The 25,078-nt window shown below is 40.1% G+C and overlaps 2 protein-coding genes across 2 annotated transcripts in view; both read left to right on the forward strand.

Annotated features, from left to right (window-relative positions):
- LOC102035113 (cytosolic phospholipase A2 epsilon-like) overlaps positions 1–7,732 on the forward strand; it is a 20,252-nt gene extending 12,520 nt beyond the window's left edge. The window contains exons 13-21 of the mRNA XM_031055757.1: positions 244–383; positions 1,387–1,609; positions 2,246–2,360; positions 3,322–3,459; positions 3,923–4,030; positions 4,479–4,670; positions 5,223–5,389; positions 6,262–6,442; positions 7,494–7,732. Coding sequence (XP_030911617.1) covers positions 244–383; positions 1,387–1,609; positions 2,246–2,360; positions 3,322–3,459; positions 3,923–4,030; positions 4,479–4,670; positions 5,223–5,389; positions 6,262–6,442; positions 7,494–7,732 — 1,503 coding nt within the window. The remainder of the gene's footprint in view (positions 1–243; positions 384–1,386; positions 1,610–2,245; positions 2,361–3,321; positions 3,460–3,922; positions 4,031–4,478; positions 4,671–5,222; positions 5,390–6,261; positions 6,443–7,493) is intronic.
- Positions 7,733–13,991: 6,259 nt separating this feature from the next.
- Positions 13,992–25,078, forward strand: part of LOC102043225 (cytosolic phospholipase A2 epsilon-like) — a 32,750-nt gene continuing 21,663 nt past the window's right edge. The window contains exons 1-4 of the mRNA XM_005419407.2: positions 13,992–14,107; positions 14,543–14,578; positions 20,673–20,745; positions 24,386–24,522. Of these exons, the coding sequence (XP_005419464.1) occupies positions 14,081–14,107; positions 14,543–14,578; positions 20,673–20,745; positions 24,386–24,522 (273 nt within the window). The 5' untranslated portion in view covers positions 13,992–14,080. The remainder of the gene's footprint in view (positions 14,108–14,542; positions 14,579–20,672; positions 20,746–24,385; positions 24,523–25,078) is intronic.

Below are 25,078 nucleotides of genomic sequence, written 5' to 3' on the forward strand. Positions count from 1 at the left end.
TTTCCCCACACCAACTGTACTTACAGCTCCTGGCTTTCCAAAGCATCACTGACCAGGAAAATGCTTTCAGCATACACTAAATTCCACCAAAGTTTTTACGGCTCAAACACACACCTAGGCACTGCCCTGAAGAGGGTGAATTTATCAAAACCAGGTGTTGCTGTTACTTTTTTTTCTGCATGGCCATCATTCCTGTATTTCCTCTGGTGAAGAGTGACTCTGAGCCTGTCTCTGTGTGTTGAGCAGGTGCCCGTGGTGGCAGTGGTGACGGCAGCAGGGGGAGTGAGATCCATGACAGCAATGTTTGGCAGCCTCCTGGCTCTCCAGGAGCTGGGTGTTTTGGACTGTGTGTCATACATCAGTGGTTTATCTGCCACAACATGGTAAGGACAGCTGGGATTGTACTTATGTTTGTGTTAGCAGAGTGATAACCTGGTGAACAATTTTGCCTTACTGATGAATTTACTCAGCTTGATGTGAGCACTTGGCTTCCTTTTGGACTTGTTTCGTGGGACCACTCAGAGCTGCCCTCCTACAAGAAACAAATCTAATGAGAATGACAGTATTTCTGTAACTACTGAAGCATTTACAGAAGCCAAAAGAAAAGAGCACAAGCCAGGATGGTTTGCCTGTAACTTGTTATCTTGTTGCATACAACACTTCAAAAGTCCTTTTGTAATATTTGTCTGGCTCAACTCTTACACGTCTCCAAAAGCAGACTTTTAAAGAACAGCCCTGAGAAACACAGAGTGTCACTCATGCACTCAATGGTGACTGCCTTGCACCAGCTAGGAGCGGCTGAGGGGATTTAAAACATTTTGCCTCTGAAGGGCTGCTCTAAAAGTGTGTGAGACAGAATTAGAACAAGCGGGGTGGGGATGAGAGGGATGACTGGAATCTGCTTGAGCCCTGGGTACAGGCAGCTCTAGGCTGCCCTTATGTGTGCCAGGAGCCCGAGGTGCCCCACCGGCTGCACACCCGAGGAGGGCTCTCACACTTGCCAGGGCAATAGTCACTGCAAAACTCCAGCTTAACATTCTGCACAGGGTCTGACCCACCTGAGGGAACTGGCCTCAGACAGAAGAGATGGCTTGGACAATCAAAGGGTAATTCTAGCAAAAGCTCAAGTTAAGTTATCAGTGTGGCTTTATTACTCTTTTGATTCTGAAATACAAACAAGCCAGGATGATTTTAAATGTATTTGTGCAGGGAAAAAAAAGAGATCATTACACAGTCTAAACTCTGCCTCAGCTTTGAAATGCTCTTCCAAGTAAAAGTTGGAGGGCAAGAACCTCATGTAGCCTGAAACAAAACACTTATGTGTGTTAGAGGCTAATGAATTGTCATGTGCCCTGTGATGAACCTCAGTACCTTTCTTTTATCCAGGACCATGTCAAAGTTATATGAAGATGAAAATTGGTCACAAAAGGATCTCAGAGGACCAGTTGGTGATATCAGGAAACATGTGACCAAGAGCAAGCTGCACTGTTTCTCTTTGGAGCATATGAAATACTATGAAAATGAGCTTTGTGAGAGAAAGCAAGAGGGACACAAGGTGTCCTTTACAGATTTATGGGGACTCTTCATTGATTGTATGCTACATCATCAGGTATTTTATATTCTTTCTCTCCCTCTTATTTCACAGGATTTCTAACTTCCCATGTCTAAGGTTGTTGATTCAGTTGGAGAAAAGGCCCTGAAAACACCTGAAGGACTTAATATTTGGCTTTTTAGAAAAAAAGTAACAAAGTAACCCTAAAGTGTGAGCATCTAGAAGAGGTGTCAGAGCATGCAAAAATTCAAGATGCTAAGGAAACTGATTTTCCATCTTTAAGTTTGGGGTTTGGGTCAGGTGATAGTTCTAGTAACACCCAGAGGAGAGAAGGTTGTGACAGAGCCAAGTTCAGGCATAGCAATGTATACCCATAAGCAGTATGGAAGGAAATGGGTCCAGGTTGACTAAATATCATTCTTTCCTTAAAGCAAGTAATATCCCAGTGACTGTACAGACATGTTTCTTGCATTTTTGCCCTGCCCCCCTTGCCAAAGCTCCTGTAAGCACAATGCCTTGGTGAAAGCTCATGGCAGAAAACACATGCACACACTTGTGTGGCCAAACAGCTAAAGTACACCATACAAAACCTGCTGAGGTTTAGCAGATACTTCATTGATAGTGCTTAGATACTGTAGTAAGTCCATGCATCATGTTCATCTTTTTACAATGACTTTTGCTCTTTGTAAACAGGAAAGTACTCACAAACTCTCGGACCAAAAACTAGCAGTCAATCAGGGGCAGAATCCACTCCCCATATACCTATCCCTCAATGTCAAGGATGACTTCAGCACTTTGGATTTTAAAGGTATAGATTATCATACACCCTCTTATAACTCTGAAGAGTTAAGGCTGAGTTAAGAGTTAAGAGTTAAGGCTGATTGAATGCCAAAACTTTTTCCTGTAAGTCCAAGCCAAAAAATCTTTTAAATCATTTCTTTTCCTCTGTCTTCTGTGGAAGGGAGATGCCTGTGCTGCAGACACTGCTCAGTGGGGGCATGGAGTTGCTTTTTGCTGGCAGCCTTGAGAGCCACAACTGCTGCTCTTTTCTCTCTCATCCCCACCTACCTCCCACAGCCCCTTTAGCTGCTGGGTCTTCGGCTGAGGCAGCATAGTCCAAGAGAGCTGTGAAGAGTGGGGAGGAGGGCAAGGCAGGGAGGAGAAAGGAGAAGGTGGAGAGGGGTAAGAGCAGCAGTCAGCTCCCAGCAGCCTAAGAAGGATCTGAGGAGGGGCAGGGCTCTGTGCTCTGGTCAGTGATCCTGATCACTGTTCCCATAGCGTTTCCTGCACAAATGAAGCTGGAGATCCTGCGACTGAACCTGGTCATCTGCTCCTAGGCACAATTGCAGTCCCAGTGCACCCAGCCAAGGTTTCTGTGTGGGGAGGGCATTTGGTCAGAGTTTTTTATCCTCAAGGCAGTGATTATGAGAGTCTCTAGAATGAAAGGTAGCTGGTGTCATTGTTGACTCAGAGGAACTCAAAATGCCACACTGTGTGCAGGGCCTTAGCAATTAGTGGACTTTCAGCCCCAGGTCTTGCTTCTTAGAAATGGACCTGAATCCCAAGCCAAATGGATTTTGGCAGAGGAAACGATTTTAGCTTTTGCATTCATGTATGTTGAAAGGCACCTTTTTATTTCAAATCATGGTGGTTTGAACTGTCTGTCACCACCATGGTGAAGCTACAGGCCTTGTTCTTCCAGCTTCTGAATCTCTAAGCTGATTTTTACATGTGGCTGCAATAAATCCAGTTTGATGCCTTATTTGCAGAGTGGGTGGAGTTCACACCATATGAGGTGGGTCTCCTGAAATATGGAGCCTTTGTTCATTCCGAGGATTTTGGTAGTGAGTTCTTCATGGGTCGCCGGATGAAGAAGATACCAGAATCCCATATCTGCTTCTTGGAAGGTAATTTACTGTCTTAAGAAAACATCACCTTAAGCACTGGCTACACAGAGGTGCTCTGCAAGTTGCAGTATTAGCACACCAGAGAATGTATCTGATACAATTTCAATCTCAAATGAACCAGCCAAAAGCGATAAAAGAGGAAACCAATTTTTGAGACCAGTATGACTAATTTGCTGAATGTCTTGCAGAATGACCTAAACAGAAGTCATGCATGCCCACACATAAACTGATCATCTGAAGTATTTAAACTCACAGCCTGACTTTTATAGACTGCCAAGTTTCGAAAATAGCCTGGTTGTAAGCCAGACATTGTGTGGAATGGCGTGGCATTTGATAGTTATGGGAAAATTCATAGTATTTCATAACTAGAACAGAGAGTGGATTCAGGTGTGTTGCCATAGCTGTGCTCTAAATATTCAAACTAATATTAAGTATGGACCCTTTTTTTTTTTTTATTTTCAAGGCACGTGGAGCAATATATTTTCCCAGAGTTTTATGGATGCTATCTACCTCTCGGGTCATTCAGAACACTTCTGGCACAGATGGACTCGAGACACTGAGCATGACATTGGTTAGTTCTTCAGATTACTTTTCTCTTGCATCTACATTTTCTTCACACCTCTCTGAAATGTGAAACCTGACATTTAGTAAAGGGTTTGTTTTTGTGTCCTATTTCTGGCTTATGGGACACGAAGCCCTTGAGAATGAAGGAAAAGCAGGAGACCAACAGTTGTCCTGTAAAACAGGAAAAAACATTGTGCTCCTCAGTGTGCAACATCCCTGGGGAACTTTGTTTGTCACAAGAGGGTTACCAAAGCCCTTTGTGGAGGGAGAGGCCAGACAGGGAAGAACAAGGTGATGGTGTGACACTGAAACCCACTGCCCAGAACAGTCTGCACGTCCATGTGTGCACCCAGTCACAGATGGGGCTGGGAGCTAGAGTGGTTTGGTTGTTATTATCATCAGAGAAACACCCTGACCAAATGCAGACGCATACCCTCTTCTTGTTCTTCCTGCAGAGAACCATCCTGCTCTGCCCAAGAAGCCTCATGAACAGACAACCTGCTTATCCATTCCCAAAGGTTACCTTTCCAAAACTCTTCGAGAAATGATGACTGGGCGGCCAGTGGTTTCAACTTACCACAATTTCCTCAAGGGCTTGCAGCTACATAACAGATATTTGGAGAATGAGAGCTTTTGCATGTGGAAAGGTAATTGGAAATTGTTTTAGTTATATCTTTGAAGGAGATTTGAGGGCTGATACTTGCTGAGGACAAATATTTGATAAGTTTTATCATAGAGGTAAATTTTGATTAATATTATTTGATAAACATGTTTGTGGAATGGGTTTTGCCAAGCCCTAGATGATTTATTCCTGGTCATGTTCCTGTCTTGGAGGAAGCACAGCATGCCTGCTTGAATTCTCATCTTCCTAGGAAAAGCCATCAAACAGTGACTTGAAGCTTCCAAGGAAGTTAAATAGCCGCAAATTTACACATATTGAGAAAGAAGAGTAATTTATCACTTTGGATGAAGTGGAGTCTTAGAACTGCTCCATCTTGCTGATTTCAGAGTTGAGCTATTTATTTAGTAAATAAATACTAAAACTGTGTCAAAGACAAATACGTAACTGTGGGTTTTGTGTCAAAGATGAATATACATCAATTGTATTTTCTTTCTCTTCTTTTATGCTAATTTGGAAAAAAGAGTTGAGCCTGCATTAAATAACGATAATAATAATAATAGAAGTTTTGGCCTTTCAGACACAGTACTGGATTCTTCTCCCAACCAGCTGAATGAAATGAGTGACTACCTCAAGCTGATAGATACAGCTTTCTTCATCAACACCAGCTGCCCACCCATTCTGAGGCCAGAGAGAAAAGTGGATGTCATTCTTCACTTAAACTACAGTGGAGGATCACAGACTCTGGTGATGTTTTGGAGCAGTGATTCTTTATCTCTATGATTCCAGCAGCTGAATTACCACCACAGCTTTTTGTCTCTCTCTGCTTTTTAATTTTTCTTCCAGAAGATGGTCTGGTTTTTATTAAATTAAATGATCATATCAGTGGTACTATTCACAACTGTGACCATAATGTCACTGCCTTTATTAGGGCTTTTTTCAGTGTCTTTCTGGGACAGGCATATGAACACAGACATACAGAAGATGTCCTATTCAATGTTGTATTGGTAATAAGTTCCTCAATAGTTAAATGACTTCTACAATGCTATTAATATACAATGCATAATTTTGAATTTTTTTTGAATGAAAAGTTTTGCTTTTACATTTGACTCTTGGTGTAATGAGTTTTAGTCAGGGTTTTATTTTCTGCATTTGAAGAAACCTTGACAGGCTTATATGATTCAAATTAATTTGAATTTGATTTATTTGTATTAATTTGAATTTGATTTGATTTATTTGTAAGAGGACATTAAGACATAGTTAGATGCACTGAATGCAAATATTTAAGAACCTGTGATCTGAGAAGCCACATATAATCAAAGTTTCCCTATCCAAATCCTGTACTGTGCTCACTGAATCACAGAAATTGACCTGAATGTCATATACATTTCAGTAAATGGTAACCCTGCTTAAAAAATATAGAGTGTTAGCAAATCAACCAAATTTCTGTTACCCAGGATATATTAAAATTAAAATGATACGTTTGTTCCAGTGCATAGTTAGCATTATTTATAAACATATGAATCAATCTCAGATTGTCTACTGCAGCAAAATATTATGGGGTTTGGTGGTCTTACTTCAAGCTCTCTTTGTGTTGCCATCTCTCTTTGTTGAGCCAGCCACTGGACCTATTCTCAGAGTACTGTTTGGAGCATGGGATCCCATTCCCCTGCACAGACCTGAGCCAGGAAGACCGGGAGCACCTGAAGGAGTGCTATGTGTTTGAGGACAGCTTAGAGGCACCAATCTTGGCCTATTTTCCATTGGTGTGTGATACCTTCCAAAAATACAAGGCACCGAGTAAGTTGACAGCAGTAATAATTTTTTGAGATTGTCTTATCCAGTTGATCCATTGAACTTTTTCCTATTCCAAAACAAGGCACTGGCAAGCTCTGAGTTGGCTAAGTTATTATAGTCTCAGTCCAGCTGTGATGCATAGAGTATTGGGCAGCTAATCAGGGATTGGAATGAAGAGGTTTAAAAATAAAAACATGAGAAGCTGTACCTTGAGGGAAACCCCCTCTGGCACCTGAAACAGGTCATGTAACTTTGATAATAAAGAAGAGGACACAGCTAGTAAGTTATATCCGCTGGTAGCTTATGCTGTCACCTCACAGTCTCATGAAGAGATATAATGTTTCCTTGGTTAACAAAGTTGGAATTCTCCTATTACTTTTTTTACATGAAAAAATTGAGAATAGAAAGTACTGAAAACATGTAATGAAGCAAAGGCTTTGCCACGGTAACAAGCTGCTTTGATACCTATAATTTTTGAAAAGTTGCCAGACTGTTTCCTTTAGTTCAGCAATAGAAGAAATGTTTGTTTCACTAGAAAAAAAAAGCCTACTTGGCAAATTCAGTTTCAGTTTACAAATACTTTTACATGCATCCGCTCCAATTTTATTATTTCTAATTTTCTATGACCCTTTACTCAAAAATTTAAGAAAAATCCATAAACCAGCTTATTGAAAAAGACCTTGTGCTGTTCATTATCTTACTTGTTCTGCTTCATGTGCTTAAAATCTCAGCCGCCTGAGAGGGAAAAGTCCCAGTCCAGGAGCCCTCTAGCATAATTTTCTACCAGCTCGTAAATAAAGAGCTGTCATCTCAGAACTTAACTGAAAAGCTAAATATACAAAATTCCAAATCTTAAAAAAAAATAAATATTCTGATGCAAAACCTTAATTTAGAGAGGAAAGCATTTTGCATAGAAAAGCTTTTCTGCTGGTCAAGTCTGAACTGTAGCCAAGCAGTGAACTAGTGGATTTTGTTGTCTGTTACAGTGTGTTTTGCACTGCCTGGTAGCAGTTTTCTACCTCAATGCCTTTGCTGTGCTTGTCTCTGGTTTCAGATGTGGAGCGCAGTCCCGCAGAGATGGAGCAGGGAAGAGTGGACGTGTCAAACTGTGCTGCTCCCTATGGCACCGGCCTGCTGACATACACTGAAGAGAATTTCAACAAGCTGCTTAACCTGTGCAGCTACAACATCCTGAATAACAAGCACTTGATTCTCCAGGCTCTGCGAACTGCAGTGCAACGAAAGAAGCAACTTAAAAACTATTCATCACCTAATTCGAGTAAACACACTTAAAGTGTATTTAGGAAAAAAAATCATCAGAAGGAGATACACAAATGTTTTGGTAGTGGACTAATAAACATTCACCTGCTGCAAGCTCACAGATGTTTGTGATGGCAACAGAATTTGTGATACCAACTCCTTTGACTTCTGCAACAGTGAGATGGCTGGTGTGTAGCTGCTACTACAGTTTCATTCCCACTGCCATCCAAATAACAGGGTACTTGTCTTAGAAAAATGGTTTCTTAACAAAGTATATTTATCTGGTCTTTCTTGGATCTTGTTTTCTGATTGTTGTATGCAAAAATATACTCTGCCTGTCAGGGCATGGCAGAGTAATAGCTACTGCTCAAATACTTAGTAGCCATGCATAATCTTATTAAAAATAAGAATTTTGTAGTTGAAATCATTGAAGTTTGGGGGTTTTATTAAGTTCTGTGGACTCAGCTGAGCTAGTGAGTTGTTCTGGAAAAAGTTGCTTTTGATACCAAGAAATCGAATATTGAGTGAACAATGAGCTTTGTGAATAACCTTTGAGGAAAGATGAAAGAAAAGCTGTCACTTCAACTGTGGAAAATGAAAAATGGAAGGAAACTGCTTTCAAGGGTGCAGGTGACTGGAATGCTAACTCAGGAGATAACATTATATGTTGTTATCTCTAAGCCAGTCCTTTTCTGTGCATCAGTTCATTTAACAGGAGATAACACCAGCAGCGTCTGTCAAGATTTGCTGCAATATCAATCAAACCAGTAAGTTTCCTTTCATAAGAGGAAACTGTTGGCAGTAACCTTCATGTCTCCTTTTCATAGATCTAAAGCAGTCAAGTCCAACAACTTTCCTTTTCCTCAGTTACTGATAGATCTTTCTGTTTCACTAGCCCTCTTATGCAGAAAGCCAGTTTTTCACCTTCTTTTCTTGCCCTTGGTTAGGATAATTTGATGTTATGTGTCACTGGTAAGACAGCAATAGTTTTCTGTGAGTAAAGAAGAAAAGGAAGTGTCACTGACAGCTCAGTTATGCTCATGAATATATTTTTAAACAATAACGAAATGGAGGTTTAAGACTATGATTATTTTCTTTTGCAAAATATCTCTTCAGTATTTTTAAGATTTTCAAGTTTCATTACTAGAGCTCCAGGAAGAATAAATATAAGCAGTTCAGTGTGTGCCTGTGTATTCCACCCTCTGGGTTTTGGTGGTTGCAACATTTGGTGCTGGGCCTTCAGCTTTACTCACCCAAGGTGTGGTGATGATGTGTGTATTTGGCAGCTGATCTGGAAAATTAGGATGGCTTAGAATGAGCTGAGGAAAGGGAGTCTGTTTTCAGAAGTCTGGGCCTATTTAGCAAACCATTAAAAAATCTTACGTTGCCTAAATGGGCTAGCTTAGCAGCTCAGTATTTTGACTTAAGTCAGACAGATGCTGGTGCTTGTGTTGGGATCTGGCTCCAGGCATCTAACACTGCATGAGATGAATGTTTTAGCTGGGAGAGCCAAGCTTAATGGTCTTGCCTTGGTGGCTTGTGGGTTTTCTCCAGAATGGACTGATTTTGTTTCTTGTTTGGGGAAGGAAAGGTTGCTTCTGTTAAAGACCATTGATGATGTTCACATCACAGAGATACTTCAGAATCTTGCCTGTGATGTAATGGTGAAAGGCAGCATGAAAGGACAGGAGAAGAGATATTTATTTGAGTGGCTTTTAATCAAAAAATAACAAAGGAGACACATTAATTATTACTTGTGGTATTTTTTAAGGATGGATCTGAGACTTAGGCTCAGTGACATATCAGCTAGATTTTTCAAAATGATTTAGCATTGATGCAATTGTTATATTTACAACCCAGGTAGGTCAGCAGCAATTTTTTTCTTTTGGTAAACACCTGTTTGTGACCTGTCACACAAGCTCTGCTGAATGTAATGTCATGATCCTGGAAACAATTAGCTGTGAATCTTTGCAGTCTCTATTAGGGCTCAAACATCTCTTAGGCTGACTGTAGATGAAGTTACCCCCTTAATTAGCTGGTAATATGAGGTGGCTTCTTGATATTCTGAGAATTGGTTCATATGGAAATTGGCTCTAGATTTCCCTGTAAAGGTCCTGGGCTATGTGTCTTGCCTAGTTATTGGGTAATTAGCTGACACAGGCTGGTGTTGGTATTCCTCACACCTGTGGTCTGTTGGGGTTAGGGCAGTGAAATAGCTGCTTGAAGAGTGCCTGAAGTGTTGAATGAACCTGGAAAAGTCAGGCAACCTCTGAGTGCTCCTACAAAGGTAAAGAGAGGTGCTGTTGGATGCTCAGATCTACAGAGCACAGGGAGGGGCAGAGATAAAGGTTTTGAGCTACTGGTTTTTGAGATGAGGATTGCATTTGAAATTCTGTTGCAACAAATCTGAAGGCAGGGTTGCATATATTAACAGATGGGCGAACACTTTAGTGATGATTTTTGAATGGAAAAGCAGCCCAATTTCTTCATGTGAGTGAGTAGGAGGAGTGAGATTTTATCTCTCCAAAACATATCAAGGGCATGTGGAGTTGTTTTAATGCAGTTTCTCAATAGTCTTTTGAAAGCACAAGCCCTCCTTCATATATGTCATAATCAGAATAGTGTCTCAAGCAAAAATATAATCCTCCACCTAGCATGATCTCTCTCTCCAATGACTAAAAGGATATTGTAGCATTTTTAAGAACAGGTGTTTTGAAGGTGTGGTACATGCAAACATGAAAATAAAATGCCAACATAATAATCATATTAATGTTATATACATATGTATATAGGGGGGAATATTTTGTTGGGTTTTTTTATACCAAAGAGTTCCTTAAAATTAACCTCAGGCCAAAAAGTACGAAGTCAAAGTCAAGTTTTTCAGAGTCTAAAATCCAACACCTTGGGATAGGAAAGTGATGCTTGTCATCCATGGTACACCTTGTCTTTGGAGATTATTGAATTCAAGTCCTTTGTGTAACTAGAGTTGGACTTGAGCTGCTTGCTCTTCTTTGACTGGCAGGATGAGGTCTTAGTAGATTTTATAGCTTGTGGAAGCATTATACAAAAAGAAGGAAAACAAAGTGAAAGCCCAGGGAAAATGCCAAGCTACAAATCTGACACTACATTTGTTAAATTGCTTAATTTGTTAATATTGAGTAATTATTTTCTAATGTGACATCTGGCTATCATTTTTTAATACCTCTAGCATGTGCTTTTAATGTTTACCCTTCTTGTTATGTTCAGGGTGTGTAAATGATGACCGCTCCCATTGTCATCCCAAGGATGGTACAAGGATACTCTTCTCTTGCAGCAAGATGAAGTCCACCATTAGTCATACATTTCTGTAGTTCTGGATTATCAGAAGGTGACAAAGTGGTACATAAGGCAATTGTGGAGTATTGAAAGCAGCTGTTATTCCTCCCTGTGACCTATTGCAGTCAGACATACAATTATCAATTATATAATTAAGGGGAAACTAGCATTTGCAGCTGGCCAGTTTAGATCAGAATGATATATTTTCTCCACCTTGCCTTAATTAATACATAGATATAAAATCATGTGCATGTAAATGTTCACTTGAAAGTGCATGATAGCAGAGGAAAATGACATCTTCCTTTTTATTCTCCTTGTTACTGTTCAGAGCTTTAAAGAGACTGTTGAGTGTTCCATCATCAGTTACACAGTCTTTCTAATCTTCAAAAATCCAAGTAAGAGTGTAAGTAGTATGTATGTATATGATGTTCTCTGGCAATTTAAAATTATTAAGGTGGAAATGTGATTGCTAAAAAGATGAAATATATGGCTCTTTAGACTTTGGGTAAATTCAGATATGAATTTGCTTAATGCATGCTTAATGATTGTCTTTGAAATTGTCCTTGAATTGTGGAAGATCTAATGAAAAATGCAAAAAACCCAACATAATACATGACCTTGGAGGTTGTAATATTTTTGAAATTATGATCCTAGGGACATTTCTATTTCTAAAAGTCCAGTGGGACAAACTGCAAATTCATGATTTTTTATTTTAAGCAGGTGGTGTAGTAGACATCAGTGAATAAGTCATCAAGTTTTCTCAGCGCTGACAAGGACTTAGTGTCAGAGGTGTTGTGAACATTCAGTGCTTAGTTCTATCAGGTATTCACTGCATCAATGAGAATCTGTTGAGATTGTTATTCTTGCCTGCCATAAATTTGCCAAGTCTTTAAAACATAGTGTATTCCAAAACCTTCTTGTGTGATGTGGACAGGTAGGGATTAAGGGAGAAAATGCCAGCCAAAATCCTGATGGTTGTCATGAGCAGGAGAGGGAGAAATATTTAGGAACATATTTTGGGAATGGCAACGGTGACATTGTTTTGAGATGAGGAAAACATTCTGAACATCAGGAAACCATTTAGTGGGTAAGATGCACTGACTCTGGAATAATTTTATAAATTGTGAAGTGCTGTCTCATGTATGGATCTTAAAAACAGTGTGGGTAAGAGAATGTAGTGTCAGGGAGTCTTGTTTGGCTGTGAAACAGCTGGGATGATATAAATGTGTACAGGTATATATCTGCTGGGACAACTTGGGCAAGGTGAGCTGGATATCCTACCCTTTTTCCTTTGATAGAAGAAGTTTTGCAGATGTTTTTTAATGAAAATTAATTCCTACTTTAAATTTTAATACTGTAATATTTCCAGGGAACATTCTTTCAGAAGCTGGAAAGAACTAGTTGGTGAGAGGACAAGCAAGTGATTCTCAGCTGTGACTGCTCCACCTGAGTTTGTTCCTAAGGATTTAACACAGATATAAAGAGAGAAGTTACAGGAGGTATTTTGTCTTTGGGGTAGAGATGCACATGTTCATTGGAATATCTTTTGGTTTAAGGAGCATTTCAGAAGCTGTAGATTCACGTTTATAAGCCTTTGATTCTGAGAAGACAATGTAAAGTGTGCCTATGAAGCAAGCAGCTAGCCATTAAATACTTCAGATGGAAACCACCAGAGAGTACCACTGCATATTTTGAATAAGATCTTCTGAAGAGGCATCACATGTGTTTATCACACAGACATCAACATAGAAGGAAGCCACTTGTATCTGAAAAGAGGATTTTACTCCAGGGACGTTCCTTGGACACCTTGTCTCTTCCTCTGTGCAGAATTATTTTGATACCAGCCTCCATAAAACAGGGGAGTGCACTAAGGTGGCATCCACTGCAGTTTACAAAGTTGCTTTCTTTGCCTGCATCAAGTGAATTTGTATTGAACACCAATACAAGTAAGATTGGTTTAAAATAATCATTTCAGTTTCACGATGCAAGACTGAGTACCTGCTGCCTCCTATCATCAGTCAGAGAGGGCAGAAAGAGTCTGGCAGAGCCAGAGTCTGCTCTTGCATGCTCCAAAATCTACCAGCCTGCACATGCATGCTAGTTTAGGGCTACCCTGATACACTTTACAAGGCAGTGAGTCACAGTACGCTGGGGTGTAGAGCAGTCAGGGCGGGTTTTGTGCCCTGGAATTTCTCACAGTGTGTCTGCTGGGCTTGCTGTGAGAGCCAGAACACACAGATCTCTTTGAAGTAAGCTCTGAGGGTGGGTGAACTGCTGTGTTCCCCAGGGCCATGCAGGAGAGCACAACTCTCTCTCCTGCCTCACCCTTCCACTCCCAAGTTTCACCTGCTGCTAATATCTCCTCCCTTCCCTCTTGTTTGATTTAATATCAAACTGCAAGATTTCTGAATATGGATTAACATTTTTTTCTGTATATACAATAAATATCCAGGCAAAGAGCATTCAGCATGTGTTGAGGTTGCTAAATGTAGAACAGAGATGCTCAAAGTAGCTTTGGGGATGCTGCAGTCACACATCACAATTGAGTCACCTTGCTGAACTGCAGGACTTACCTGTCTGAACTGTGCTGCTATGGGAAGACTGCTACAGGTATTTGAATTTATCGTTTGGAAAGAAGCTGCTGACATCTCTGCTACCTTACAGCATGGTGGTGGCACTGTAGAGATACTCGGAGAACTGTGATTTAATTAGTCAGGAGCACTTTGCTTGGGGGTTAGAGCTGTTGCATAAATGCAAAAGTTTTCATTACCAGTAGTATTTCAAGAGAGCAATACCTGGGCAGAAAGGCACTTCAACACCCTCCCTGAACATCACAGTGGGTAGAAAAGGAATTGCTCTTCATTCTGCTGACTCAGTTGAGGTGCTCTAATAGGCTGCAGGAAGCAGGGAGGTGACTGCCTAATGACTGGAAATAATCAGGGGGTGGGGCAGGAGAGCCTTGTCATAAAATCCCTATTCCTCCACCCCTAACCTGCATGAGGAGTTCCTGCCAGCCGTACGACTCAGTAACCTTTAACACTGGACTTACATGCACCTGGGTCTGCAATGGGATCAAATTTAAGTACAAGTGAGGTAAGCAAAACAAGGTGATAGCAGGTGTAAAGTGGGTAAAATTGTCTGGTGTTCCAGTGAAGTTGATCACTGAGGAGAACAAGTGGTTGGTGTTGTATGGGCATTCAAGGGAAATCGAGTTTGCTGTTCCTCAGATCTTGTTGCAAGGATGGCTTTCCTAGTCTAGGCTTTTGCAGAACCTCATGGCACAATTGTCTTTTCGAGCCACATTTTAGGGCTAGAAACACTGCTTATTGTGCTTCTGCTTCCCTGTAAATAAAAGGAAATAAGCTGGAAGAGAGCTGTGATGGTGGTCAGTAAAGCACTTAATGATGCAGCTAAAACCATAGCTCTAAATGTATCCTTGAATATGAGATGTTTTGACATGTCAGCCTAAAGTAGGCATTTAACATGTAGTTTAGTTTTCTTAACTTTGCCTTGTGTTGTTTTTCCTAGACTTTTACGAGCACCTCAGCACCAGCGGTGAGAACGGTAGGTAGCAATTAGCTGGCCCTTAATTAAATGCTGTCCAGTGCTGAATGTAGATCACCAGAAAATATTTTAGGAATTCAATGGCTCGGGGGAAAACTGTGTTGCAAAGTTTACTGAGTGTTGAAAAGCTGAGCTGCGACTTTAGCTCTGTAGATGGGGTATTGCCATGGCTTTCCATAAGCTTTAAGTAGTCTGGCTGCTGTTGGTGTCTGATGCTTGTGGTGCACTTTATCTGGGCTGGTTTGTACTTCAACTATATCAAATTTTTAATTACTCCCTTCTTGTGTGTTTTGATTTCTCTGGATGAAATATTCCCATTTTCTTATAGTTTATTCCATTATAAGAAGAGCTTTTATGTGGGTCTTCTTAGTGTTCTGGTATTCCTCGTAGCCTTTCTTTGCAGTGTAATGGTCTGTCCTAGAGCTTGCAATTCTCTGTGCAGCACAGCATTCACAGGTAAAACGGTGGAATAAATGTGGTGAGTTCAGTCTCCTGACAAGCTTGATCTTATCAACCTAGTAGGAGTGGGAGTAGTGCCCAAACTTCTCTGAAGGCTAAAAAAGATCAAAAGGTGTTTTGTAAAGGCTGAATTGAGGATGAATTCTTTGCACAGGCAAATTAAAAATGGCTGGGCAATTAGCAGACATTTATGTTAAGAGGTATTAGCATAAAGGAAAATGTATCAGATAAGCTCCTATGAGCCAGTGAATGGGAGCAAAGGCATTGGCAGCAGGATGAGGCTGTCCTCTGGCATTTGCAGTGGGTTTGGGGCTGCCAGTATCAGTTGAAACTCTTTGGAGATCTGTCTGCAAGATGGGCTCTTGCCCCTCCTTCAGTGATGTGGGCACTTCCCAGCTTTGCATCTACATGGGGAAACTAGAGTGATGCAGAGAGTCTTTTAAATGGTGGTAAATTCTGTTTGCCTTGTGGAAGTTTGCTGTTATTGATAGTACCTGATGCCTGGTTGTGCCTGGGAGTCACATATTTTCTCTGTTCTAAGTGAAGTGCTGTGGTAAACACTTCGCAGAATTTCTTCAAAACTGGCTTCTAAAATGATGTAGGTCTCTGTATATAGTCTTGCAGCCCTAAGAGGTGTGCTAGAATCATAAAAATTCTTATTTTGAGTTCTAGCCTGTGTTTCAAAGACCAATCTGATTTTTATCTGTAGTGCTTTTTACATTGTTAGTAGGTCCCTAGGTGCAAGACCTGTACAATTGCATGGCTTTAGATTGTTACTTTTATCTTCAAAGTATTTAGGGTGACATGACATGAATACAGTACCTATAATTTAGAGCAGGACCCAGAGCTCCTTCTTTCTGCCCTGAATCTCCAAGGTTCACAGAGGTAAAACTCAGGAAGGACTTGAACTTTATTCCTTTTCTTTCCCATGAAAGTTGGTATTTATGGTAAGTACATAAGCCTAGTATACCTGAGTTACTTTTAGTTACTCAGTGGCTCAGTCAAGGAAATGAGTTTTCGTTGTCAGAGTGAGTTTCAGGGCAACTAGTAGGATGTGTGGGTTTTCAATTTGAGCAGCTATATACATTAGAAAGAATATGTAAAATAGCTGGTGAGAAAAATTTGTTAGTGCCCTCATGCTGACAGTCAAAAGAGTAATACTTTTTAGATCACATAAATTACTGATAAAGACCGGTGTGGTCTTGAGGAAACCAAACACGTTGAACTATGGGAATCCTGGTTTCTCAGATTTGGATCCATTCCAACACATGTTCAGCTGTGGAGCTGCAAACAGGAAGGAAAAAAAACAAACACATGAAAATTGCAGTCTGAAGCTGCAGAAGTTTTGCATAGCTCTTGGAAAGAAGCAGCCATTGACTCAGTGCTGCTCCATTTGTTTTTGTCCTGAAACAAACGTGGGGACTTCTACTGACTTGGTAAGACTCAGCTACAGGGCATTTTAAAACGGATGAAATAGATACAAAATAGCAGTACAAGGAAAAGTGTTTCTTATGCATTTGACTTGGCCTGAGGTGAAATCCTGCCCGCCTTTGAGGCTCCAAAATTCTTTGAAGTTAAAAGGTGCCACATACCTGACCCAGGTCAGAAGCAAGGCAGTGATCTATGTTTTAAAGCCCTGCTACTCTTTCTGACAGGGTGAGTGATTTCTTTGTTGCTTTTCATAGCTTTTTAATTAGTGATAAGATTTCTATTCCTCTTTGATGAGAAAGTTAAGGGAATAGTGCTTTCCCCCAAATACACACGCACTTTGATAACTGCCTTATCTCTTAATGTGACTTGGGAATATTGTATGAGTTTCACTCTTTTCTCCTTAAGAAAAAAATTCTGTGAAAGATTTTCAAGCTTGGAACTTTACTAAAATAGAGCAATTTTAGAGACCAGTTATATAATCCATTCATATGGATGAGCACTCATTTATGTGAACACTCCTATTGCCCTCCCTCAGACTAGATATGTGAGGATTGCACAAGTGTGCCACAGGACTTAATTGAATTTTTATCTGACGTAGGACAGTGTGACCAAGTCTTGCATTTGCAACCTCATATATTTAAGTCATTTCAAAAGTGATCATTAAAATGCCTGGCTTGTGTTTCCGGTTTATGAGGTAAGATTCATGTCTCAGATGAAATAAATATAGAAGCTGAAAGTTGGAGTGTGTAATGGCTGACTGTAATAATTGGCCTCAGAATTTACCCAATCTGTGATATGGTCATCATAGCATAAAAGGCAAGGATGTGGAAGTCCTTGCCAATTGCTAGGAGATTATCCAGTTTAGGACAAGTTTTTCTGTGTGACTTTGAGTAAGTGGCTGACAGCTAGACTTAACGCATTCAGGCACCAAAAAGTTAGGAGTTGTAAGGTTGGACTTCCAGGACTTTAGTGTGGGAAGGCACTCCACAACCCAAAGTTGAGCACTGAGGATCGTTTCCATAAGTTTGGAGAATAAGATACATCAGAATGGAATTGTAATAGCTGTGCAGAAAATTGAATAAACAGCCAGGTAACATGGACAGCTGGGAGCAACTTTCACAGTTCCTACCCCACATGGCACTTGGCTGCAGGGAGATATCACTATTCATTTGGGATTTGCAAAGTAAAGGTCTTGGTGCTTTTTTTCCAATAACAGAGCCAAGGTTATTCTTTTAAAATGGTGTTAAGCCCAGTAATTGATAGAATTTCCACGGAATGGGGAACTTCTGCCCAAGTCAATTTTTCTGTAATCAAGGAAGGCAAGTATCCTCCTTTTTGGATAAGAGAGATGTTCCACATCTTCTGAAATAACATTTCTGAGGTCATAAACACTTACAATTTATTGGATGGGGAAAGCAGGGACAAAACATAAATGTAAAAATCATGTCAGTAGATGTCAGGGATAGACAACCCTTGGCTGCTGGTCCCTGTGTCTAGGAGTGCTTCTCACTTTTACCCACTACTACTTTATTCATATAGAAAATTAGTTGTGGCACTTCAGCTGTATAGACTGGACCTGATATCTTTTGGTTGCTTGGGATTGGAGACTGGAATCCTTTTTTGTTTGTTTGTTTGTTTGTTTGTTTTTTCCCCCAAATAACTTTTTTTCTTTCGAGTCTATCCAAGTTATCCTTTGTGGACATGTTTGTGACAATGGAGCAGATAGAGGTGTGACATAGTCTTTGTGACAACTGAAATGTCTCACACCTGACAATCCCAGGGCTTGCAAACTGCTCTGTAAAACTGTCCTGTGTGAGAGACTGGATGGTCAGATAATGTAGAACAAAGGTGCCCATATCAGTGACTGCTCTGACCCTCCTGCTGCTGTCTCACTGCCCCTCAGCTCTGCATCTTCAGGCCCCTTGTCAACTCAAAGGGAAGTGCAAGATGATCCTCTGGGGATTGCTCAGGTCATTTCTTGGAGACAGTTTATGTTCTCTGCTGACTTTTCAGAGGTGCTGAGGTTTTCATTGGTGAGGACTAGGACCTCCTTCATTATATTGTCTTATTGTCCAATGTCATGTTATGGTCCCAGTTGCTTGACATGCTGGCAAAGCATTGTGAAGCACTTCAGGATAAATCCTGTGATACTACTGAAAAGACATAATTTGGTAAAATGTATAGCCTGTATGAAGAAAATAATAGCAAGGTATGTTTTATTAGCTAACATCAGTGTATAATTTTTGCTTTTCCTGCTTTAAGATTAATACAGGCACTTCTGATGCCAGCCTTAAGCAATAAAGCCCATGTGTTTGTGTTAGGATGCTGTATTAGCTTTGTGAGGTTACAATATATCTATGAAAATAAGAGAGAGAGGGCTTATGGGTAGGGGTATAATCACAGAACATTCTGAGTACAAAGGGACCCACAAGGACCATAGAGTGCTGGCCCTGCACAGCACCATCCCCAAGAATCACACCGTGTGCCTGAGAGCATTGTCCAGACTCTTCTTGAACTCTGTCAGGCTGGTGCTGTGACCCCTTCCCTGGGGAGCCTGTTCCAATGCCCAAAAATCCTCTAGAGGAAGAACCTTTTCTTGGTATGCAACCTAAACCTCCCCTGACCCAACTTCACCCCATTCCCATGGGTTCTGTCACTGGTTACCACAGAGGAGAGATCAGTGTCTCCCCCTCCTTTTCCCCTCATGAGGAAGTTGCAGACTGCAATGAGGTCTCTCCTCGGTCTCCTTCAGGCTGAACAGGCCAAGTGATCTCAGCCACTCCTCATGTGGCTTCTCAAGATCCTTCACCATCTTTGTTGCCCTCCTTTGGACATTCTCTAATAGTTTCATGTCTTTCTTGTATTGTGGCTAAATATGCCACAATATGTGCATAAAACTAAAACTGCACACAGCACTTGAGGTGAGGCCACCCCAGTGCAGAGCAGAGCAGGACAATCCCCTCCCTTGCCTGGCTGGCCATGCTGTGCCTGATGCCCCCCAGGACAAGCTTGGCCTTCCAGGCTGCCAGGGCGCTGCTGGCTCATATCCAGCTTGCCACAGCCCAGGACCCCCACGTACCTTTCCCAGGGCACTGCTTTGCACATCTTGTTCCCCAGGGTGTATTAGTGTCTTGTTCTCACCAACTGGTACAGATAGAAAGATTAGATAAAATTTTGGGCACATTAAAACCTGTTTCTGTTCTAAAACAGAATCAGTAAGTGGAAAGCTAAATATCAACTTGAGCAAGTGTTGAGAGAAAAATTGGTACATAAATTGGTTTTAAAATGAAAGATGGTATATATGAAAGAGGAGATATTAGTATGTGAGAGAGTAAGAAGTTAAACAGTTATCTCAAAGGTGAAATGGGGAAAGGGTTAATTTTTAGTTGAGAAATATGAAGATTGATTAGTATGAGCCATGGAGGTTATGAGTTATTATAGACTTAATATCTCTGAGCTCAAGGTTTCTGATATCTAGTGGGGTTGTGAGTTAATTCCCAAGATCAACTCTGGGATGATTTTTGTAGCTTTCTGCTGGGGATCAGAGCTGAAGATCAGAGGTTCTCTGGGATGATTTTTGTAGCTTTCTGCTGGGGATCAGAGCTGAAGATCAGAGGTTCAGCAGAGTCTTCAAGAGAAGTGTCTCATCATGTCAGCTGCATTTCTATGTTCAGCAGAGTCTTCAAGAGAAGTGTCTCATCATGTCAGCTGCATTTCTATTTTTGGCTATGTGCAGAACTTTGCGCTGGTGTGGGAGCTTGTGCTGGTGCATGGTAGACAGTTCTACATTCACAGCTCCTGTGACAGTATTTGGTGTCCCAAAGACAGCCTGTTCCACTGCAGGCAGTGCTGTGTGAGAGGTGAGGACACCCACGAGTGTGCTCTAGGGGTGTTTGTTGTGATAATAAGGGAGCCGTGATTGGAAGATGTGATCTTTATCAAATCAAACTCTTGGCACCTATCATTAACTTGAGTGATTTTGAAATATATTACTTCTATTTCAGGCCTGAAGAGAGTTCTGTGCCAAAAATCTGTACAGATTTTTGACTGCTCTACTTGGTTTGATGAATTGTATTGTCTCAACCTTGAAAACTGTTCTGTTTACATCCTCAGAATTTCAGGGTTACAGTAGTCTGTGACTACAGGCTAGAATAATAATGTCATCTTTTTTTTTCCTTTTTTACTTTTCTGAATTTTTGTGCAGGCACCAGTATCTCCCTTCAACTTGCTCACTGTAAAAATACTAAGAGTGAGGAATGCCCGGAAGGCAGACTTGCGTGAGTACTTCTACTATTGTTGGAGGGTTCTTACAACTTTTTAAAGAAAATATTTGGACAATGTTATTGTTCTCAAATTTTGTAGGAATAAAAGCATATATTGCTATAAGTTTCAAAGAATCATTTATAATACTGAAGCGTTGCTTTCTCCTTTTAAATTTAAAGGGACTGACTCAAGCAAGGTGTAATGCATTTTATATCTTTTTTTCATATCTTACTGTTTGAGATATGTTTCCTAACCTTCTGACTTAACTGCTGATCTGAGATCTGCTCTGAAAACAATGAAAATGCTTGTATTTTTAAGTAAGAAACCTGAGTATTTCCTACAGAATTTCTGGATGGAAGCAAGGAGAGAACTGGCAATGCAGATGTAAAATCAGCAGTAGCAAGAAATCCTGTGAAAACAAAATATTTACAAGCAAAAACATTCTATTACTTCTGCAGAATTTGTACATATCCAGGAAGTGATGATAAAATCCATTGTGTCTTGGAATTTATTTAACCTACAGAATGGAGCCATTTAAAAGTCAGAAAAAAAATCAACAGAGGAATACTCTGAGCACCTGACAGGAGTTTAGCGAACGGAAGTGAAAAAAGGATATCTAGAATTGAGATTTCAAAAGAAAAAGGTGAAATAAAGACAAAGAGAATTAGAAAATTCAAATCTAAAGCCACATGAATAAATCTGAAAGATATAAAAAAAAGTCCACACTGTTTCCTGAAATCTTAACATGGCCAAAACCAAATTTCTTTTGGTATGCTGAGAATTTCGTGCAGCACATCATAGTTTGTAAGAAAATTTTAGTTAATGTAATCTATATTTTGATATAGACTTTTACTTCTGTGGTGGGTCAAGAGTAGAGGGAAAAACTTACTAGAGGTTGGATTTAGTGGTTTCTGGAAGAAGGGATGTGGTTAGATCACATAGAAGTTGTGCTTTACAACAGAATTTTTGAATGATCACTATCAGGGAAGAAATCTCTGCTGCACTTATATGTGGTATTCTAGGTTACTTAAGCATCTTCCACAATGTAATACTCCTGTATTACCCTACATGTATTACTGCTTGTTTCTCTTTCTTCTTTGGTTCGTTAGACAAAGTGAGAACACTTTATAAGGTGTAAAGTTAGGGGTTTCTTAAAGTTCTTTTTTTATGTATAGAATCACACATTCCATGAGCTTATAGTTGTATGTACAACTTTTTATTTATCAAAATCCAAATTTTAAAATGCCTAAGTGGTGTTCTGCACCAACCAAATATGTGATCTGATCAGGCCATCACTGAAATTGCATCTACAAACCCACATGAACAACTGAGCGTGCATTTCTGTATTCCTGTACTGCCTGTTTGTGTTTCATTTCCTTGTGGCTGTCCTTCTCAGAGCAACTTGCTCACAGTCACTCCTTATCACAGTGAATCATCAGGGTCTTTTTTGGCTAAACCTCTTGGTATGTCTGCCACACCATATGGCTTTCTTACTTAGTGTTCTGGCTTCAAGAGCAGATGAATATCATATCTTGATCCCCTTGAGATGCCCCAAATTCAGAACTTGGACATCCCAAACACTTGTTTAAAGTGTATCTGGCAGAGAGATTTGTAAGCTTTTCATTAAGAGTATTTTCTTAACAGAAAATTTATTGTCTGAAAAAACAGTATTATTGGGAAAAAGACCTGTCCATTTCTTTGTCTGCAGTGGGAAGGGTATTTCAGGCAGTGTTTACATTTTCTGAGACATCAATAAGGCAAACATTTCAGCTAGTTTTCCTTGAAACCTCAGTAATTTCAACTGTAGGAAAATGTCCCTTTTCTACCTGTGTCTAATGCTACAATGCTTGTTGTTACAATTCTGAGTTAGCATTTATTTCCTCCTCTTTAGCTTCCAATTTTGCTGGTTAAATCTTGGTGTTTTCTATGACTATTTATTTCTCTTATGTATATTTTCTCATGAGTGTTTGTGCTTTGTTTATTGAAACAAACAATTCTTGTTCGTTGACTCATGTTCCTATTTACTTTACTACTGAAAAATAAAAATACTTTAAAAGTACTCCTCCCTACTGATGTTTCAGAACAAGATAATTTTAATAGATTTGAGTAGAGGCCTGAAAATCTAGAGTATGTTTTGGACCCTGACATTGACTGCATTATGGGATCTTGGGCAAAGCATGCCATCATAGAATGGTTTGGGTTGGAAGGGACCTTAAAGCAACCCCCCTGCCATGAGCAGGGACACCTTCCACTAGATCAGGTTGATCTAAGCTCTATCCAGGGTGGGGAATGATCTTGAACAGTTCCAAGAAATTCAAGTTTTCTCAGTGTACTTAATTGTGTAATCCTTATATTGCTACTGTGAAGTAATCAGAGTGTCTCATCCTCTTTGAAAATGGAAACTGTAGCATTTAATCATCATTAACTATTCACATTTTCATCTGCTTACATTTCTGCCTCTGCTGAACATCTGATCAGTCACAGTCTTCTGACCAGGTGTGGCTTAGGTCTCTTTCTGGAAATGCTTTCTTTCCCACAATCACAATCCAGGCTTTGCTGGTTGTATAGCATGATTAACAACACAATAAAGGCACGACTTGGCTTGTAGGAAAACCTAAATCTGTGATTGTTATGGAAAGATAAAGAGGAAATACATGAAGTAATTGCTCTTAATATAATGTAATAACACTGTTACACGTTTTGAGCATGATGCAGGGATTGACTATGAGCTGAATTATTTGTCCTCCTCTGATTCACAAGGTTGGTGTAAGAACCAGATGACTGGTTGAGCATTGCTAATGTGGAATAGGGAGATTGCATTAGAGGTGTGAGAGAAAGGCCGTTGGCACCTGTATCATGCTTCTGTTGAGTCTCACTCCCTGGAGTTCTCCCTCCAATTTGAGGACTCAGAATATAGGAGAAGCTGATGTCTTCATTAGTACTCACGGCTTCCTTCCCCAAACATGGGTGGTGGCAGCATCTTTCCAGTCTGCAGACAGAGCAGTAGGAAGGAATTGAACACACAGTAATTTAATTATGGTGATGAAATGGATGGGTTTTTTTCTGATAGAACTGCTGAGGAGCACACAACTTCTAAAAACTTTGTCAAATATATGAATGAATAAGGAATAGGCACATTCTAATTTGTGATAAATCAAATTTTTTAGCTTTGATGGGAGAACACCTTTCATTAAAAAAAATCTGCTCTTCAGTTGAGCTAGAATGTTAACAAAGGCTTTTATTAAGGTAAAGTTCAGAATCTGGGGAAGAAATTATAGAAAACAAGTCTCTATATAGCACAGATGGAAGGTTGTGAGGTGGCTGCCTGTCCCAGCTATTTGGATAATCATGAAGATAAAGCTAAATGCAATGTCTACTCTCTGTGGAGGATGGCACAATTTCAAGTATAAAGTAACATTAAAATAAAAAAAAAGTATGTCAAACTAAGAGTGAAAAGCTGGAAATGGGCATTGCAAATGTGTGAGGATGTCTGTTCTCCTCTTAGTGCTTCATTGTATTATTTACACCTAATCCTGTATGTTTTAGGAAGAAAACCCCAGCTGTGCTGTCTTTGTCTTATTAGGGTTAATGGGCACTGTGCAGTAATTCTTTCGCCAGACACATTTTAACTGTGCTCATCTTCTCCCTGCACAGTCACCCTTTCAGATTGCTACGTGACACTGTGGCTGCCCACTGCCTCAGCAGAGAAGGTTCGGACCAGGACCATCAGGAACAGCAAAAACCCCGTTTGGAATGAAGCTTTCTGCTACAAGATTGACCGCCGTGTCAAGGTAACTGACATAAATTCTTTTCACCATTTGGTGTCTGCATTAGTCATTAGATTACACAGAACTGCAGTAAACCAATACTTACATAGCTAGTTCCAAACAAAGAACATGTTAGATTCCTCAGGAAGAAAACCCAAAACTTGTTGCTTACATTCTCCTTAGTGTTGTTCTATTCCCCTTATTTGTTACTTAGACATGTACTATACTGCAATAAGAAGGAATTAAATGCATTTTAGAATACAGCCTTACTATCCTATCCCCAATCTTGACATAAACAAGCAAAACCCAAGAAAAAGATCACATAAAAATAGCAAAATCACTCAGTTCTAGATATTCTGAAAATCCTTTAAGCCATTTTTATGTACCTGTGGCTGTTTTATACACTTAAAACCAAAGGCCGTAAAATAAATGTAGAAACATTTAATGCAGTAATTTATCACAAACTCATGAATGTTCTGCATGACCTGTTTGTCTTGTCTGCCTGGGGAAATGAAACAAGCTTGCTTTTTTTTTTATGAAGAGTTATCAGTAATCTGACACCTAATAAACCCACGTCTCT

The sequence above is a fragment of the Geospiza fortis genome, unplaced genomic scaffold (genome assembly GCF_000277835.1).
Source record: "Geospiza fortis unplaced genomic scaffold, GeoFor_1.0 scaffold66, whole genome shotgun sequence".
NCBI classification, from domain to species: domain Eukaryota; kingdom Metazoa; phylum Chordata; class Aves; order Passeriformes; family Thraupidae; genus Geospiza; species Geospiza fortis.